This window comes from Mus caroli, unplaced genomic scaffold, assembly GCF_978045245.1.
Source record: "Mus caroli unplaced genomic scaffold, Mus_caroli_1 scaffold_11, whole genome shotgun sequence".
NCBI lineage: Eukaryota > Metazoa > Chordata > Mammalia > Rodentia > Muridae > Mus > Mus caroli.
Window position 1 is genome coordinate 102,078,244 of NW_028227266.1, and position 15,350 is coordinate 102,093,593.

At 42.0% G+C, this 15,350-nt stretch overlaps 1 protein-coding gene across 2 annotated transcripts in view; it reads left to right on the forward strand.

Annotated features, from left to right (window-relative positions):
• The window catches only part of Topbp1 (DNA topoisomerase II binding protein 1), a 49,889-nt gene that overhangs the window by 13,704 nt on the left and 20,835 nt on the right, over positions 1-15,350 (forward strand). For both annotated transcript variants that reach the window (XM_085827954.1, XM_085827953.1), the window contains 8 exons: positions 1,668-1,831; positions 1,980-2,227; positions 4,782-5,140; positions 6,069-6,241; positions 7,323-7,534; positions 10,070-10,356; positions 14,450-14,620; positions 14,709-14,818. In XM_085827954.1, coding sequence (XP_085684080.1) covers positions 1,668-1,831; positions 1,980-2,227; positions 4,782-5,140; positions 6,069-6,241; positions 7,323-7,534; positions 10,070-10,356; positions 14,450-14,620; positions 14,709-14,818 — 1,724 coding nt within the window. The remainder of the gene's footprint in view (positions 1-1,667; positions 1,832-1,979; positions 2,228-4,781; positions 5,141-6,068; positions 6,242-7,322; positions 7,535-10,069; positions 10,357-14,449; positions 14,621-14,708; positions 14,819-15,350) is intronic.

Here is a 15,350-nt window from a genome sequence, read left to right on the forward strand (position 1 = left end):
CATTATGTTATTTAAAATATAACTTAATCCCCATGAATAAAGTGGTTATTATCTTGAAGATAATACTTAGATGATTAAAATCCTTTTAGGGCACTGTGGCTAATGTGCTTGTTGCTAAGCCTGACAGCCTGTGCTCAGTCCCTAGAACCCCGTGTGGTGGAGGGAATGAACCTAGTCCTGTCCTGTGACGTGTACTTGTGGCATGTCCACATGTGTATATGCACAAGACTTAAATATAAGTTTAAAATACAATAATGTGCTTTCTCAGAGTCCTAGACAGATAATACTGTGGTCTTAAAGTCTGCCTTCTTAATTGTGTACAAGCCCATCGGTTCAGTGCTCAGAAATAAAAAGAGAAAAAGATTAGATTTGTAAGATTATTTTCAGTGTGTGCATAGAAGCTCCGTGATGGGAGTGTCACGTATTTAGATCCACACACCCCACACAGTGCTAGTAGTGGAGTGAGAAGCTACACATTTTTCCTCAGAATAGGCAGTTAGGTTTTATTGTTAAGGCCAGGTATCTGTTATCTCTCCTAAGATTTATCAGCTTACTGGTGGGATAGAACGACACTTTGTGTAATCTTTTTTTCTTTGATCTTGGAACAGACTAGTTCTAGATGTAACTTTGAATTTTTTTTTTTTCTATGTAGGAAGTATTTGATTCCTAATTTTTGCTAGGATGTATTCTAGTAATGGTGATGGTTTGGGACATGTGGAAATAGATTGTCCTTTTTGAAATTTTTGAAAGACTTGAAAAAGTAATGTTAGTTAAATCGGCTTAGACACATCTACAACCCCTGTACACACGTTTCTTCAAAGCATTGGGCTCAGCTCCTGGATTTGTTGTTTTGGTTAATTCAAGTTGAAAAGAAATTTCACGAAAGATAACTATGTAGGAAGGAGTTGGCTGCGAGCCTTAAGGAGTTTGCTCAGGTCATATGGTCGGTCAGTACCAACTGAAAACATGCAAGCCTGGGTGCTCCTGAGTTTACAGTGAACTGCAGTGTTTCTCTGTAATTACTCATCTACAGGAAGTCACTCCTTTACAATTTAAGGAGCTATTTGTATGTTAGAAATAGCTCTGCCACCCACCAAGCCTGATGACCTGAGTTCCATTCCTGGGATCATAAGGTAGGAGAGAACTGAGTCCCTCATGTTTTCCTCTGGCCTTATGATATCTGGTATTATGACATCTGTGCATGTGCACACATATGTACATACACACACAGTGGAAATCTTTTAACAAGTTGTGCACCATCATTTAGAAGATGTTGAAGTTTGTCCTATAATTCATCTGCGGCCTCAACCCTCCTTCATGTTTTTACTGAGAGATGACAGTGCTGTGGTTAAAATACCAGTTTTAGGCTGAGGAGATGGGTGAGTGGGTCAGGCACTTGCTGTGAAAACATGGGGGCTGAAATTTGATTCCCAGCACCTATGTAAAAGTTGTGAGTGGTGGTGTCCAGCCCTGGGGGTGGAGGGGAGCTAGCTGCTAGTGTGTGTGTACACGTTAGATGTGGACTAGAGTGGACTCCATGTGGATTCCAGAATGTACATGAAGTGTCTTATTTACACACAGTGGATACAGTTTTCTTTTAAATTTGTTTCTGTTGAGGAAAAAAAAAACTTGAGTATGTTAATCCAAAGCAAATGTTTTCTTTGCAGATATATCTTTGTGGTTTTAGTGGCAGAAAGCTGGATAAGCTGAGAAGGCTTATTAACAGTGGAGGTGGAGTTCGATTTAATCAACTAAATGAAGATGTAACTCATGTAATTGTGGGAGATTACGATGACGACGTGAGGCAGTTCTGGAGCAAATCATCTCACAGGTCCTGTCAGTCTTCAGCTCAGAGCACTTGGTACTGGGATGGTTTGGGTTAGCTTTGCATGTCTGTGCGTGGAGCTGTGGGAGTGATGGCCAGTGGAGTGACGATCTTCTCACCTACTCGGGAGCCTAACTCAGTGCTCTTTTTGTAGGCCTCATGTAGTGGGAGCAAAGTGGTTGCTGGAGTGTTTTATTAAAGGATATATACTTCCTGAAGAGTCATATATCCACACTAACTACCAGCCAGCTGGAATTGCAGTTTCCGATCAGCCTGGAAACCAGACAGCTGTCTTAGAAAAGAGTGCCTCATTCTCCAAGAGTGCCCTTGTTCCTGCTAAGGGGCTTCAGCAGGCCGACGAGGATCTGCTTGCTCAGTATGTAAACGACGACTCCACGATGGGTAAGGAGTAGTTGGTTAGCTTTATAGTTAAGAAGCAATATATAAATGCATGATATCTGCCATATTTTTATGAACATTTTATTTTCAAAAACTTTTAGATTTGTAACTTTGTAACCAGGCAAGGCCATCAGGCTCCAAATGATTGAATCATGCTCTCAGTAGCTCTATGCTTGAATATGAACTATTTTTGTTTGGGGTGTGTGTTTGTGTATGTGTTGGTGTGTGTGTGTGTTGGTGCCAGAGGTCAGAGGTGAGACCCTCGTGGAGCTAGAGTTACAGGCATTTGTGTCTAATGTGGGTGCTAGGAATAGAACTCGGGTGCTTTATAAGAACTGTGCATCCTTTTAACCTCTGAGCTATCTCTCTAGCACCTCTGTGTGAATTGTAATGGTAGAAAACAAAGGCCCTCTGACTGGACTGTGGGAAGTCTTTCCTGCATGCAATACTGTCCTTAGTACTGCTGTCTCAGCATATAGTTTCAGCAGTGTAGTAAGGTAAATTACCAACAAAGAGTGTATTATTTGATACATCAAAAGATAGGGTTTTGTGGTGACTCTCACGTATTATCTATTTATGAAAATAGAGCATACCCCTGTGCCAAGAGCATCCCTGTGAAGTCCTCCCTGTTTTTTGCTTTTTGTTTGTGTCCTGTGTAAATGTGTTTATAGATGAGCCTTTGACCTTCGTGGCTAGGTTGTTTACTTGTTTACATTGTTTATTGCAATGCTGAGGCTGACCCAGGCGTAGGCTCTATCACTGAGCTGTTACTCTTTTTATTTTTAATTTTAAGGCTTAGTCTGGTCTTGGACTTCCTCCATAAGGCAGGTAGATTTTGAACTTGGAGTCTTCCTGCCTCAGCTTTCTGAGTAGTTGGTTTTTCAGGCCTCTTCCACTAGGGCTGGCTCTATCTACTTCAATTTACATAAAGAATATGTACTTTGTAGTTGTAAACACATAGTTTTCAGTTTTTTTTTTTAAGATTTTATTTATTTTATGTATATGAGTACTATAACTGTACAGATGGTTGTGAGCCTTCATGTGGTTGTAGGAATTGAATTTAGGACTTCTGTTCGCTCAGTTCAACCCTGCTTGCTCCAGCCCAAAGATTTATTTATTATTATTATGTGTAAGTACACTGTAGCTGACTTCAGATGCACCAGAAGAGGGCATCAGATCTCATTACGGATGATTCTGAGCCACCATATGGTTGCTGGGATTTGAACTCAGGATTTTTGGAAGAGCAGTTAGTGCTCTTACACACTGAGCCATCTCATCAGTCCCCAGTTTTCAGTTCTTTTTGTATGTGTGTGGGTTTTTTTTGTTTTTTTTTGTTTTTTTTTTTGGTTTTGTTGTTTTTCGAGACAGGGTTTCTCTGTGTAACCCTGGCTATCCTGGAACTCACTTTGTAGACCAGGCTGGCCTTGAACTCAGAAATCCGTTTACCTCTGCCTCCCAAGTGCTGGGATTAAAGGTGTGCGCCACCACTGCCCAGCCAGTTTTCAGTTCTTATTGAATTGTAATTGTTTAATTGTGGGAAACAAAATGTTTTATTATTTTTCTAATTCTATTCAGTGGTACACATTTGAGTTTCAGCACTTGCGAAGCAGAAAGAGGCAGAAGGAGCTTGAGGCCAACCTGGGCTACATAACAAGCTGCAGACCAGCCAGGACTAGAGAGACCCTGTCTCAAAAACAAAACAAAACATGTTTACTAGACGGTGATTTTTCAGGAAATTTGGTTTTCTACACTGGTTTCATACTTAGAATCGACATGACAGTTGTTCTCTGATTGAAGATGGTGATACTTAGCATTTGGGATAAACCTGAAGATGAGATGAATACAGAGTCTCCTTTCACTGTATATTTAAACCTAAGTTTTATAAGTATTAAAATTACCAGACTCTTACATTCATGTCTTTGCTAGAAAATCACTGTGTAGCTTTGGTTGATTTGGATATTGCTGTGTAAACCAATTTGGCCTTGAACTGACAGAGATCCACCTGCTTCTGTTTCCCAAATATTGGGATTAAACCTGTGCATCACCACACCCTGTGCAAATAAACTTTTTTTCTTTCTTTCTTTCTTTCTTTCTTTCTTTCTTCTTTCTTTCTATTATTCACTGTACATCCCAATATCCATCCCTTTCCTCCCAGTCCCCTCCATAGCCCCTATTCCCCATCCCCCCTCTCCTGTGAGATGGGAGACCCCCATCCTCCAATCACCCCATCATGGCGCATCAACTCTCTGCTGCACTTGGTGAATCTTCTCCCACTGAGGCCAGACAAGGCAGCCCAGCTAGGGGGATGGGATCCACAGACAGGCAACAGATTCAAGACAGCCCTGACTCCAGTTGTTAGGGAACCTGCATGAAAATCAAATTGCACATCTACTACATATGTTTGGGGAAGCCTAGGTCTAGCCCATGTTGGTGGATTTTTGGCTGGTGGTTAATAAACTTTGTTTTGTTTTGTTTTGTTTTGTTTTTTCAAGACGGCGGAAATAAACTCTTAAGTCTAGTAATTGTCAAATAGAAAACTTGCCTTTTTCTTTTCCAGTTGAAGCTAAGCTATCTGAAGCTTTAGAGCCTGAAGTCGGGCCTTGCCCTGGTTCTGCTCACCTTGAGCCCTGTGATGATTCCACTCACATTTCTGTGCAAGAGGAAAACAAGTCGTCTGTGAGCCATTGCAGCCTTGATGACTCTACAGCTCCTGAAGAAGGCTTATTCAGCCAGAAGAGTTTCCTTGTCTTGGGCTTTAGTGTTGAAAATAAATGTAATATTGTAGACATCATAAGAGAGCACGCTGGCAAGATTGTGTCCCTTCCCAGCAGAATTGTTGCTGACTATGCTGTGGTTCCACTGCTGGGATGTGAGGTAGAAGCGACAGTGGGAGAAGTTGTTACAAACACGTGGCTGGTAAGAAACTGTGGCAGTCGGCACCCTGTTTGAAGGAGTATTGGCTGCCAGAGTCTTGATGTTTACTTTTGAGGCTGTTCTGTTTATCTAAATTGGCATTTGGTTTGGGCAAAGGCAATTTTAAAATATAAGCCTGGGAGAGCAGCAGGATGGCCCAGTGGGTAGAGGCCCGAGCTGTGGGAGCCTGAGCCCTAGACCCTGGTGGGAGAGAGAACTCCCACAAGTCCTCTGACCTCCGTGCTGCAGACACTTTCTCTCCCTCCTTTTCCTTTTGCTGTGTGCCCCCTCACATGCACTGGCTATACTTCTCATGTAGTTTCAAACATTTGGAGATCTTTAGCTTGATGTAATCCTCTAACTAGCTTCAGGTGATGTGACACTTGTAGCTTGTACAGGTGCTGCACTTACGTGCACAAACCCACACTCGCTCACACATTGGAAATAGAGTATCTTTTAAAGAATCTAAAAGCCTGTATTTATTTCTTTTGGTTTTTCGAGATAGGGGGTTTCTCTGTGTAGCCCTGGTTGTCCTGGAACTTACCAGGCTGGCCTCGAACTCAGAAATTCGCCTGCCTCTGCCTCCCAAGTGCTGGGATTAAAGGCGTGTGCCACCACCGCCCTGCCCAAACCTGTATTTCTTGATCCTAACACTAACATGAAGAAGTTACTATCACAGGGCTATGGCACCAGTATTCTTTAAAGTAACTTCCAATTGCTGTAGTAATCCATCTTACTTATTTTGATATGCAAATGTGAAGGATTGGAATCTGTATTTTTCTTCAAATATCATTTGGAATATGTCAAGAATGAGCATACTCAAGTCTATGTAAAATTCCGTTTTCCTTAAACTAAAATTGCTACTGTTATAACTTGAGCTTCTCTTAACCACTTGTTTCTTATAGTAGCTTTATTGCTTTTGTTTTCAAAGGTTACGTGTATAGACAACCAGACATTAGTTGATCCCAAGTCGAATCCCCTCTTCACACCAGTCTCGGTAATGTCGGGAATGACTCCTTTAGAGGACTGTGTGATTTCCTTCAGTCAGTGTGTGGGGGCAGAAAGAGATTCCTTGGTATTCTTAGCAAATCACCTTGGAGCAAGGTATGTAATATTTTCAGTATATCTCCTGCCTGTGAGTGAGTGTGCGTGCACACACACACACACACAGTGTTAGGCAATAAGCGGAGGGCCTTGTACATGCTAAGCAAGGGCTCAACTATGGCATCCCTAACCGCATCATGTTTTGTTTGTTTTGACTTACTGGAAAGTGTATAATTACATTTGGCTAGGATTTTGTTTGTATATGTGGTTGATGGGTAAATAAATACTGGGGCATACACAGCTAGGTGGATATCTGGCAAATTTGTAAGGCTGTGGGCAGGCATTGTTTTTTTTTCCCATTGGCCTAGTCACCATGAAAGGCTGTTACTGAATTGTGCTTCTCTAAGCACTGTATATGCCCTTCAGTGCCTCCTCTTCCTTCTCTTCCCCCCTCTCCCTCCCCCCACCTTCTTTCTCTTATTTTAAATGTATATGTATTGCTTGTTTTTAGCGAGAAATACAAATCAAGCACTTTTTTTTTTTTTTGAGACAGGGTTTCTCTGTGTAGCCCTGGCTGTCCTGGAACTCACTTTGTAGACCAGGCTGGCCTCGAACTCAGAAATCCATCTGCTTCTGCCTCCCGAGTGCTGGGATTAAAGGCGTGTGCCACCACATCCGGGGCAAATGGAGCACTTTGCAAGGAATGCAAGAAACACTTTGGAAATAAAGGAATTAAAAGTTCCCTATAAAATTCTCCCTCATTGGTCACTACGTAGCAGCGTTTGAAAAAGAGTAGAAATCAGCTGTATCAATGCATTTCAATTAACCAACCTCATATTTAATGGGGATATTTAGGTTAAGAGCATAATGAGCATAATGCTTTTAAGCAACACTCTGAACATTCTGAGGGGTGGAGTCACAACAGGGCTTCTCTGTGTAACCCTGGCTGTTTTGGAACTCTCTGTAGACCAGTTTGGCCTTGATCCAACTCAGGTCAGCCGTTCTTGCCTCTAGAGTCCTGGGATTAAAGGCATGCACTGCCACCACCCAGAGTATGTTTCTGTGACATTAACCATGCTATTATTTTTTTTTAATGGGCTAATTTTGTGTTCATTTGCTTTATTTCCATGTAAAATTTTAGTGTTCAAGAATTCTTTGTTCGCAAAGCAAATGCAAAGAAAGGCATGCTCGCCAGCACACATCTTATAGTGAAGGAACCGACTGGTTCCAAATACGAAGCTGCAAAGAAATGGAGTTTGCCGGCAGTTAACATTTCATGGCTCTTAGAAACTGCGAGAATGGGGAAGAGAGCAGATGAAAACCATTTTCTGGTTGACAATGCACCTAAACAAGGTTAGAAGTCCTCGTTTTTTATGTATTTTACAACTTGATGGTTTCTGAAATACGAATGTTCCAGGACTTGCTTTGAAACATTTGTAAGACCCCAACCTCAGTCAGTGGTGCTTACTTCAGAACACCCCTGAGTGAAACACGGAAAGCAGATCAATGCAAAAGCGCATCAGGGTCAACCCTCAATTAGTCCCTCAAGGCGAGTGACGAGAAGGTGACCCCCAAATGGCTGTTAGAAGCAGTTTTTATACTTTTTAGTGGCACAGGTTACAGCAACAAGGTAACAGTTCATGCTTATGCCTAAGCATATTGACCTTAAAATCTATTGGCTAGCAAGCATGACACACATTTGAACTCTACCTAGGACTTTCCAGGGGGTCAGGTAGTTCTGCTGTTTTTCTGAGAATTTTTTTACTCCAGGATGTTCCTGTGGGTGAATGGGACTTGGCCTAGCCTTGACCCAGGTGAGAGGGGGGAAGCTGTAAGGAGGGTGTGAGACTGGAAAAGCCCTTAGCCTCACAGTCTTTTATTTCTCCTATTGTTTAGGATAGGCCCTGTGAGTCTTGGGTGTTTGTCCGTGGTGGCATCTCTCAGCACAGATGCTTAGTGTGAACTGTACCACTTGTTGTCAGTACAGCCTGCAGGGAAAGTGCACACACTGTGAGCCTCTAGCCCAGTTAGTGTTAATTCCTTTTATGGCTTGCACTAGCATGCTGGGTAGCTAATGTGCTCTTGCTGCTTATCTGGGTTTTTCGGACGTTCCCGTAAGCAAGATAACTTACGACTTGGCTACTGTCCTAGTTACTTTCTATTGCTGTGATAAGGAACCATGACCAAAAGCAGCTCGGGAAGGGCAGCATTTATTTTAGTTTCCAGCCTGTAGTCTGTCCTTCAGGTAAGTCTGGAGACTGATGCAGAGACCATGGAGGAGTGCTGCTAACTGGCTTGTTCCTTATGGCTTGCTCAGCTTGTTTTCCTATACCATCCAGGGACCAACTGCCCAGAGACACACTGCCCTCAGTGAACTGGGCCCTCCCAAATCAATCATCAATCAAGAAAACATGCACAGGCCAATCTGGTGGGCATAATCTCAGTTAAGGTTCCCTTTTCCCAAGCCTGTGGCTGGTTGACATAAAACCAGTCAGCACAGCTATTTTCCTTTGTCTTGAGTTTGAATGCCCCTTTCTCTGGGATAGATGGCTTCTTTGACTTAGCAGTTATGGCCTTGTCTCTTCACTTTTCTCCTTTTGGTAGGATTCTTGTTGCTTAGAGAGGCTGGCTTGCTTTCTTGTCTCAGCCAGACTATAAACTATAAAGGCAGGAACTGTGGAAGTCCTGTGAATTCTTTACTTTTATTGTCTGGCAGTGGGCGTGGCATGAAGTAGTCAAAAGTGTTTTTGTTTAATGTTGGATAACAGTGGAGAAGGCAGAGATGGGAGGATTCGAACAGCCTCTGAATGGCAGTGTTGCTGGGCAGACTGCAGAGCCCAGTCAGCATCCTGGGAGCACCCGAGAGCTGTTAGCTGCTACCAAGGCGGCCTAGACATGCTCCATTGCCACAGCAGTGAGCTGAGTAGTAGGACTAGCTCACTAGGCTTTCCAAAACTTTTGACTACACTTAATTCTAAGGACATGTTTTGGGAATTTTCTTCTTACTGTCTTGACTAGGTTAATACACTGTTTTGTTTTGTGAATGGGTCTATAATTATTTGTTTCACTTAATGTGTGTGTCTGATTCAATATATACATTCATGTACACATACATTCATGCACACATATGTACACATATGTGTATGTGTGAGTATATTTGTGTATGTGATGTATGAGTGTGCATGTCTGACCAGAGGTCAACATGGTGTGTTTTCTCTGTCATATTCCATCTTGTTTTTAGAGTCAGGGTCTCTCACTAAACCTGGAGCTCACTGATTAGGTGAGCTCCAGGGATCTGCCTGCCTACACCACTGCACCCAACTCTCCTTGGATGCTGGAGACCTGAATTTAGGTCTTCATTCTTGCATAGTAAGCACTTTACTCACTGGGCCATTTCTCCATTCATCACTGTATATTTTAATGTACCTTCTGGAGTCAGGGGCACATCTCTGAAGCCACACTTGAAGAACACTAGTGAGGATGAAGCAGGGGGGGTCACATACAGGTGTGTCCAGCCTATGTTCTATGGAATGCATTCATACAAAGATGGCTTTGACTATAGCCCAACACAAAATCATAAAATACCTGGGTTGTTTCTTGTTTTTGAACCATGATTGTGATCTCTTTGTAGATGACAGTGTTCTGTTGCAGTGTCAGTCATCAAGTTCCACGTATCTGCAAGGGACTATGAGACCTGTCTCAAAACAAGTTTATCTGGTTTGTTTCTTGGAAAGTAGGAATATAACTTTATGGTTTAAAGTGTACTGAGACAATATGTAAAATCTAACAAAATACTAAATTGTCACTTTGCCTCATATGAGAGAAAAGGCCCATATTAGTGGCTCATTTGTTTGTTTTTTGTTTTTTTTTTTCATTTTCAATTTGTAGAACAAGTATTAGAAACTAAGATACCAAATGGAGTGAGTTCAAATCCAGATTTGCCAGCACATCCTGACGCACACTTGGAAATTCACAGAAAAAAGGCGGTTACACCTTTGGACATGAATCGCTTTCAGAGTAGAGCCTTCCGTGCTGTCATTTCACAGCACAGCAGGCAGGACCCCACCTCTCCACCAGTACAGCAGCCACTTACGAAGGAGCCCTCCTTACACCTGGACACACCATCAAAGTTTCTGTCCAAGGACAAGCTTTTCAAGCCATCCTTTGATGTGACGGTAAGGTTTGAAGGAAATGTTACTAGTACTAATGGTTTTACGGTTTATAAAGGTAGAGCCCCAAATTGTGCATTGCTACTAAAGTTTGTAATAGAAAGTCATCCAGAGATGTTGATAAATGGGTGCTCAGAGCTGAGATAACAGCTGTGGCTATATAATATGAAGTTAGTTAGGACTCTGGGTTTCAGGTTCTATATTGCTCATGAACACAGTTCTAGGCAGATGACTTAACCTCTGAATATCACTCTGAAATGAAATAGTCTAATGTAATGGTTTTGTAAGCTTTAAAATAGCAAATGTGTTGCTACCTTTTCTGGGTGACTTAGTGTGCCTTGGACTGAAAGCCCTAGTGTCGCCTTACCTTTTCAGTCACTCCTCCTAAGGAGACGAGTGGTGTTTCTCTGTGTGATCTGAGCAGTGGGGCCAACACCTTATGAAATTTATTCATGAATCAGAAACTATTCAAATAGTCTTCTTTCAGATCCTCAAGATTTTTCCCCCCACCTTTTTTTGGGGAAGGCTTTTGGCTTTCCAAGTAGCTGTTGAAGTAAGTCATTGCCTGAGATTTCTGTATCCTTGAGCCAACTTATTTTTGATAGTTTGCTTATAGAATGTTAAGAAACGACATTTTAGCTGCACCTAGTAGTGTTTCCTATAATCCCAGTAACTCGGAGGCCAAGGTGGAGGATTATAAATTCAAGACTTGTCTAGGTTACACAGTGAGTTCAAGGCCTGCCTCAAACAAAAAGTGCTTTTGTTTTTGTTTTGCCTAGAGTTTTTTATTTGTTTTGTTTTTCTGAGATAGCTTTTCTCTGTGTAGCCCTGGCTGTCCTGGAACTTGCTCTATAGAACACACTGGCCTTAAACTCAGATCTGCCTGCCTCTACCTCCCTAGTGCTGGTATTAAAGGCTTGTGTCAGCACTGCCCAGCAATTCTTTGCTTTTTTTTTTTTTAAAAAAAAAGGGAGTTGTGGAGGTAGGTCTCTAATAGAATAGTGGCCTTGTAGACATGAGAAGACTATGGGTTCCATCCATAAGAAATTCAGGTGCATTTTAGGCATTTTTAATACTGTGTTTAGGGGCAGATTATTCCGAAAATAAATATTGATATCTAGTACCGTTTTATTCTAGGCTGATGTATATCCCTAATCTGAAAATCAAAATGGCTCCTTTAGTATTCCACAATGGTCCTGCAGTTTTACATCCCTTCCTCTGATTAGTGCTCTGCCCCGTGAGCCTTCAGCAGAGGAAAAGCACTGTCTTAGTCTAAGCTATGACTTCTGGAGTCAGGATGACCCTGCTTCATGCTGCCTTCTGACACTTGGGAACTCTCTTAAGCGTCCTGGGATCATGTTAAGTCACGGAGTGAGTCCCAACAACTTGTACAGTTCTCAGACCCCTTAAGTAGTAAACAAAGGAAAGGGATGCACTGCTAAATGAAGCTGTGCAACCCAGCATTTGGGCAGCCACTGTCCGAGCTCAGATAGTACTCATTCTGTGTGCCCTTCCCCAGGCTCGCTATCTCTGTTTCTCCTCCCCACCACCTGTCAAGAGTTGTGCTGTGCTTGGTTTTGGCAATTACAGACGCAGTGTTAGAAAGTCTCTCGCATCTGTTTTGTTGGATTTGTTTAGCCTCTATTGTGGAGATTTGCCCGTGTTCTATATAACTGTAGTTAATCACTTATCATAAGGTGGTATTTTTCTATCTGAGGTGGAGTGTTTGATATATCCAGTATACTTATATGAAAACTGTAACTTCTGATTCCCAATATGTGCTTATTTACCCATCCTATATATTAAGTGATGTTTGCAAGTTTCTTGTGTTGATAATTCTTGTTTCGGTTTTTGGTTTTGGTTTTTGATTTTTCTGTGTAGCCCTCACACTGTAGACCAGGCTGGTCTTGAACTCTCGGATCTACCTGTCTCTACCTTCCAAGTTCTGGGGTTAAAGGCCTGTTCCACCATGCTCAGCAGTGTTGGTAATTCTTCTTCTGAAATCTCACATGGTTTTGTTTTTTTGTAAGTAGTCGCTTTGTTAGTTGGCACACTGATATGTGTGACTTGTATTAATTAGAATATAAAATGCAGCTTTTGATTTTATAAAAGATCCTGTCTTGTTTAATGCTTTCTGCCTTGAGGGCTGTCTGCTGTGGTTCTAGGATTTCAGTGTGGTGTCTTATCTTTATCTCAGTTCTGTCATATATATAGTAACTTATCCTTGCTTCATATACCTTTATATTATGTTTGCTGGTGTTCTTTTTTCCTTGTTTTCCTTTTTGTATGTAGTATAGAATCCCTGCTCCACTTTTGAGACAAGGTCTCGTATATGATGCAGACTAACCTTGAATTCTGAGATCTACCTGCCTCTGCCTGTTGACGACTGGAGTTAAAGGCATGGACCTCTATGCCTCTTCTCTCTTCTCTTCTCTTCTCTTCTCTTCTCTTCTCTTCTCTTCTCTTCTCTTCTCTTCTCTTCTCTTCTCTTCTCTTCTCTTCTTCCTCTCCTCTCCTCTCCCCTCCCCTCCCCTCCCCTCCCCTCCTCTTCCTTCCTTCCTTCCTTCCTTTTTTTTTTTTTTTTAAGGTTTTAAAACAGTTTTACTGTATAGATAGCCCTGATTGGCTTGGTATATAGAGCCGGGTATTCATCACTGTTTGTTGTGTATGATGCTGGAGAATATGCCTAGGGCTTTGTGCATGTAGTACTCCCAGCCGAGCTGTATCCCAGTACAAACCATAACCATGTGTTGATCATTTGCCATTGTGGTTACTAGCTAGTAAATTCCCTACTCTTTGCTTAGTCTCAGCAAAGAGTAATTGAGGCTTGTCTCTTCTCTCCTTTCTGCCTCTCTGAATCTTGGGAGAGGTAGCATTAAAGGTGTATGGAATTGTCAAAGCCTAGAGTTGACATGACAGGTAGTGCATCCTCTCCATATTGACTGTCCACTTCTCCTGCAAGCATATTTTACTTGGTTTGGATATTATAAAATTTATGCACCTGCATTCTTGAACATATTCATTCGTATTATTTCTGGTCTTTCCTTCTTGAGGTGTGTCACTTCTTGTTAATCCACATCAACAGTAGAAGGATCTGTTCTCAAGAACTCTGTTTCTCAAGAGTACTTGTCTCTTTGATCATGCATTCCTTGGTATCATCATGAGGCTGGATGAAAGAAAAGAATGGCTTCCTCCATTGTAGTCTGCAGAAACCCCAGATGAGAGGCATCTATCTGTCTGATGTAGAACTTTCACCATCCATTGTCATGAAGTGATATTAGAACTTTCCTCTGAGGTGCCCAGGAACACTTAAGCCTGTCTCTAAAGGTGTCAGATGCTTGCCCACTTTCAGCCTTAAGTGTAGTCCTGGTTAGCTCTGAGCTCTGTGGACTGGTTGGGAAGAAGCCAGACCCTGTGTGGAGCTCTCTGTGTCCAGTTCTCAGCCTCAGGCCCTTTGAGCCTATATATCTTGTACATTTTGTTGGTTCTTGCCTCATTCTGACTTTTTACCTAATCTTAAAATTAATTTCTTATACCCATCCATTCTTTCTGGTTTCCTTCTGTGTTCACTTTAGTTTGGGGTCTTTTATGTAATTGCAATTACAATTCTTAAGTGTGGTATGTATGCACTGCTGAAAAGGTAAGTATGCCTAATGGTTTTTGTTTATCTGTTTTAAAAAATCTATTTTTTTTTTATGTGCATGGTTCTTTTGCCTACATATGTCTATGCATCACCTGCATGCTTGGTGAACATGAAAACCAGAGGGTGTCAGATCCCATGGAACTGGTGGTACATATAGTTGTGAACCACCACGTGAGAGCAAGGGATTGATTCCCTGGATCCTCTAGAAGAGCTCTCATAGTACTCTTAACTGCTCAGCCATCTCTCCAGCTCCTTACTTAATGCTTGGTGAAGAATATGAAATTCTTTTAGTTGTAGTATAAAAATAAAAATTATAGTTCATGCTTTTTATTTCAGAGAAAAAGAGGTCAAAGGTGTAATCTCTTTTTTCCTTTCTTCCCTACTTCGTCTCTTTCCTCTTATTCCCCCCCCCGCTTTCTCTCCTCATTTTTTCCTTTTTCCTGTTCTTAAACACAGGATGCACTTGCAGCCCTGGAAACCCCAAATGCTGCCAGTCAGAAGCGGAAACTAAGCTCACCACTCTCTGAAGTCATCGTCAGAAACCTGACAGTTGCTTTGGCAAATAGTTCCCGAAACACTGACAGTCATTCTGCCAGCCCTCAGCTGAAGGGTGCCCATTTGGAGGAGGTAGACATGGTTTTCTTATTAAATGGAAGGTGTCCCTAATGCATGTCAAAGAACTGTGGCTGGTCTGTTTCTTTATTCTCATGTGCAGGAAGAGACTCGGAAACCACTTGACAGCGTTGTGGTGTGTGTGAGTAAGAAGCTCAGTAAGAAGCAGAGTGAGCTCAATGGGGTTGCAGCATCACTGGGAGCAGAGTACAGGTAGGGACAGCTCTGCGTTGGCGGCGCCAGCCATAGCTCAGATGGAACCAAAAGCCTGTATTCATTTATAAGGAAGACTTGGCTTTGCCTGCTTGTGTGCATTATCTAATAAAACCTCTCCGATTAATTAGAACTTTCCTCTGAGGTACCCAGGAACACTTAAGCCTGTCTATAAAGATGTCAGATGCTTGCCCACTTTTAGCCTCCAGTGCAGTCCTGGTTAGTTCCCTTCATGGGTTTATAGTCAGCACATCTGGGACTGACTGCATTTATTATCAATCTTAGTGATTTCCTGTGAGTAGTACTGGCCACTGTAACAAACCTTCCTAGATTCCCCTGACTTTCACACTCTATTAAAAACATTTTAGTTTGCTCTAATTTTTTTTTATTTGTGTGTGTGTGTGTGTGTGTGTGTGTATCTTGGCATGGTGGTACACTCCATTAATTCCAGCGCTTAGGAGACAGAGGCAGGAGGATCTCTGAGGGTCTACATAGTTCCAGGATAGGCAGGGCTACAGAGTGAGAGACCCTG